We start from the raw sequence: 3,300 nt of genomic DNA, 5'->3' as shown, positions 1-3,300 counted from the left end.
TCTCTCCAGCCCCCCAGAGCCACTTTCTGGCTGCCAGCTCAAGCCTATTAAGAGTGGGAGCCCCACTGGAGGCCTGAGCACACTGCTTCCACCTGCCCCCAGCATGCCTATGCCCATGCCCTCAGCAGAAAAAACAGGTGCTTGCCGTGCCAAACATGAGAGGAGGTCAATGTCTCGGTGAGCTTGGCTCTCCTTTGTAGTTTTCAAAACAGCGTTTGTGTGTGTGGCCTTAGACACTGCCTCTGCCTGCGTGCTAGGGTTAGAGGTGTGTGTCCCCACCCAGCTTGGATCCATTTTCACCCAGAAGCCCTTGCTGCCCCCTCCTGTATCTGAGCACCTCCTGGCCTACTCTAGAAGAGGCAGCCCACTCTCACAGAAACAGACAACACTGATCCTGTCTTGTCTTCCCAGGCCCTTAATGAACACCAGGACTCCATTTAAAGAAAAAATAATATTTATTTGCAATATAAACAAAATCCCGTTGCTGGCTCGGGATATATATGTATGTGTATGTGTGTGTGTGTGTCTATATATATATATATATGTATGTAGGGTCACAAACTTTCCTTCATAAGATCTTAAAGCAAAACTGGCCACCCTCTGGTATACCCTCATTTACAATCTGATCCATGTTTCTGGGTTTTCTTTTTAAAAATGAGAGGGGGAGGGAGGGAGGGGGGAGGGAGGGAGGGAGAGAGAAACATACCATGTACAGATGTACAGAATAGAAGGGTTTTTTTTTTTTTTGCCAATTTCTCAACTGTGGTAAGATTTTAAATCTGCTTCCCTTCCCTAAAGAATCCCTGAAAACCAGCCCTGTGAGGTAAGATGTGGACTCGGTCACTGCCTCCTGTGGGTGCGCATCCCATCAGGACCCCAGCACTTCCCATTCCTCATGGTACCCAGGGAGAAGCAAGGCCGAGAAGTGATGAAACCAGAGGAGTATTATGGAGCCCGTGGCTTTGTGCTATGGATCCTGGGATGGGGGCCTCTCACCCCCACTGCCCAGTCCTTGCCCCACCTGCCCCAGCTCTTGGGCCGCAATAGGTGTAGGTTGCCTGCAGGTAAAAGGCACGGGCAACACGGGCCAGGGCAGGTGTGCACCTGGACAAGGGGGCTGGGGGTGAACCTCATTGGAGTCTACAGCAAAGCTGAGGGGCTGGGAAGGCTTTACGCAGGCACTGTGGGCCTCTATTCCCAGTACAGAGACAGAGATGAGGACAGAAGTGGTGGGCAGTTTATGAAAGGGCCGGAGCGATGCCCTCTGAGGGGCGGGGCCCAGATGGCTAGTGCTACTGCTTGCCACTCCCCTGCAGCACCACCTCCAGTAGGCCTTGGCAGGGAGGTCTGCAGGACTCAGAAGGTCGGCAGGAGGGCAGACAACACAAAGACCACCAGTGCCCACCAGGCGCAGCTCCTAGCGATGGGACTGTGCGAAGGCGGCACTGAGGTGGGCTGGGTCACAGGTAGGAGATGGTAGAACCAGGGTCCTGATGCCCGGAGAGTGACAACCCAGAATGGCCTGCTGGGAAATCAGACTTCACACACGTGCAAAATGCATTTGGTCAAGAACATGGGGTTTGTCTTTTCCACTGAAAACAAAATACACCAATGGTTTGCTTTTTGAAACGAAAAACTAAGATCTCTCTCTCTCTCTCTCTCTCTCTCTCTCTCTCTCTCTCTCTCTCTCTCTCAGAAAGGGGTGAAATATTGGTTTATACAATCTGTTGTTGCATTTAGCCTGAAAAATAACACTTTTTGTTAAAAAAAAAAAAAAAAAGGAAGGAAGGAAGAGAAAAGAAAAACCAAGAAGAGCTTGAACACCCTCTGCTCCAGTGAACTCGGATTTACCTGCCAAAAGTAGCAACCTCAGGTCTGTGGATATGTCTTTAAAAATAGCCAGAATGGCTGGGCCATCAGCCGAATGGATGTCCTGGGGCAGAGGCAAGGCCCCGCCGGCCCCCAAGCCGCCGAGTCGGAAAGCTGAGGCCAACGCTCGCTTAGCAACATGTCTGGGAAGCTGAGGCCATCTGACAAGCGCTGCCACGGGACCCTGCACAGGATGGCACAGGATGGCACGGTAGCTCAGCCACCGCTCAGCCTGGTTCTCTGGACACAGGTGACGGCATCTGTGGGTTCTTCGGGCCAGAGGGGCAGCAGGCTAGGGCCCCCCACCAGGCCCCGTGGAGGGCTGGGAGACCCTGGTGCTGCGCCCATCAGCGCCCCAGGCCTCACGTGGACTCGAGCGTGTTGATCGGGAACAGGTTATGGTTGGTGGGCGTGGAGAAGTAGAGCTGCTCACTGGGTGCGTGGTTGTCGCACGGGCTGCTGAGCCCCAGCGTCCGCTCAAAGTCCAGCAGCTGCCCCATGAAGTTGAAGTTGGGCGAGATGTTAGACTTTTTCCTCTTGACGAAGTCATAGGCATCGTTGAGGGACAGGTTCATCTTCTGCATCAGGTAGGCCACAGTAACTGTCACTGAACGACTGATGCCTGCTAGGCAGTGCACCAAGACACCACACTTCTTGGAGCGGGCTTCATCTGAAACACAGGGACACGGGTCAGAGTAGAGCCATCTCTAAGAAACCCCTAGGACAGGTGGGCATCACACTGAAGGGCAGAGGCACAAAAGAGAGCTTAGCAGTTGGCTGGCACAGGCAGGTGCTTTAAGGGCTTGATAAAGCCCAGCGCGGATAGGGCGTGAGAGGACAATACCACGCTGACCACCCTGGCCACCAGTGGGGCCTCAGAGTCCTCTGTTACACAGCCCGGTTTAGAGAGACAGGGTTTCTCTGTGTAGCCCTGGCTATCTCAGAACTCACTCTGTAGACCAGGCTGGTCTCAAACTCAGAGACCCGCCCGCCTCTGCCTGCTGGAGTGCTGGAGCGAAAGGTGTCCCCTACCACTGCCCAGGTATTTGTCAGTGCTTTTGTAGGGACCTGAGGCAAGGGGGTTTCACCAAGCACAAATTACTGTCACCTCTGGGATCACTTCTCGCCCCACATGGCCACAAGTGGTACACAGGGTGTCACCCACATCCTCCTGATGACACCACAGCCAGGCAGCCCATCGTGTAAAAGTGAAAATGGATGTAGAAAGGAAGCGACAGGGGCACACAGTGTCCTTCCACTCCGCACCTGCTCCCTCAGGGACTCCCAGCACATCCTAGGATGAAGGTTTGGAACAAGTGGGCAGCGGGGTCCAGCGTGCCCACACACTACTCCACCCTCTCGGTTTCCTAAGTCTTTTTTTTTTTTTTTTTTTTTTTTTTTTTTTTTTTTGGGTTGTAGGGGCTTTCTAGG

The 3,300-nt window shown here is 53.4% G+C and overlaps 1 protein-coding gene across 1 annotated transcript in view; it reads right to left on the bottom strand.

The window, feature by feature from the left end:
- Nucleotides 1–739: 739 nt before the first annotated feature.
- Nucleotides 740–3,300, bottom strand: part of Dusp7 (dual specificity phosphatase 7) — a 7,000-nt gene continuing 4,439 nt past the window's right edge. Inside the window, exon 3 of the mRNA XM_021206595.2 lies at nucleotides 740–2,539. Within this exon, the coding sequence (XP_021062254.1) occupies nucleotides 2,232–2,539 (308 nt within the window). The 3' untranslated portion in view covers nucleotides 740–2,231. The remainder of the gene's footprint in view (nucleotides 2,540–3,300) is intronic.

Source organism: Mus pahari, chromosome 10 (assembly GCF_900095145.1).
Source record: "Mus pahari chromosome 10, PAHARI_EIJ_v1.1, whole genome shotgun sequence".
Taxonomy (NCBI): domain Eukaryota; kingdom Metazoa; phylum Chordata; class Mammalia; order Rodentia; family Muridae; genus Mus; species Mus pahari.
Note: the sequence above shows the minus strand (reverse complement) of the source record. Positions and strands in the feature narration are given on the sequence as shown.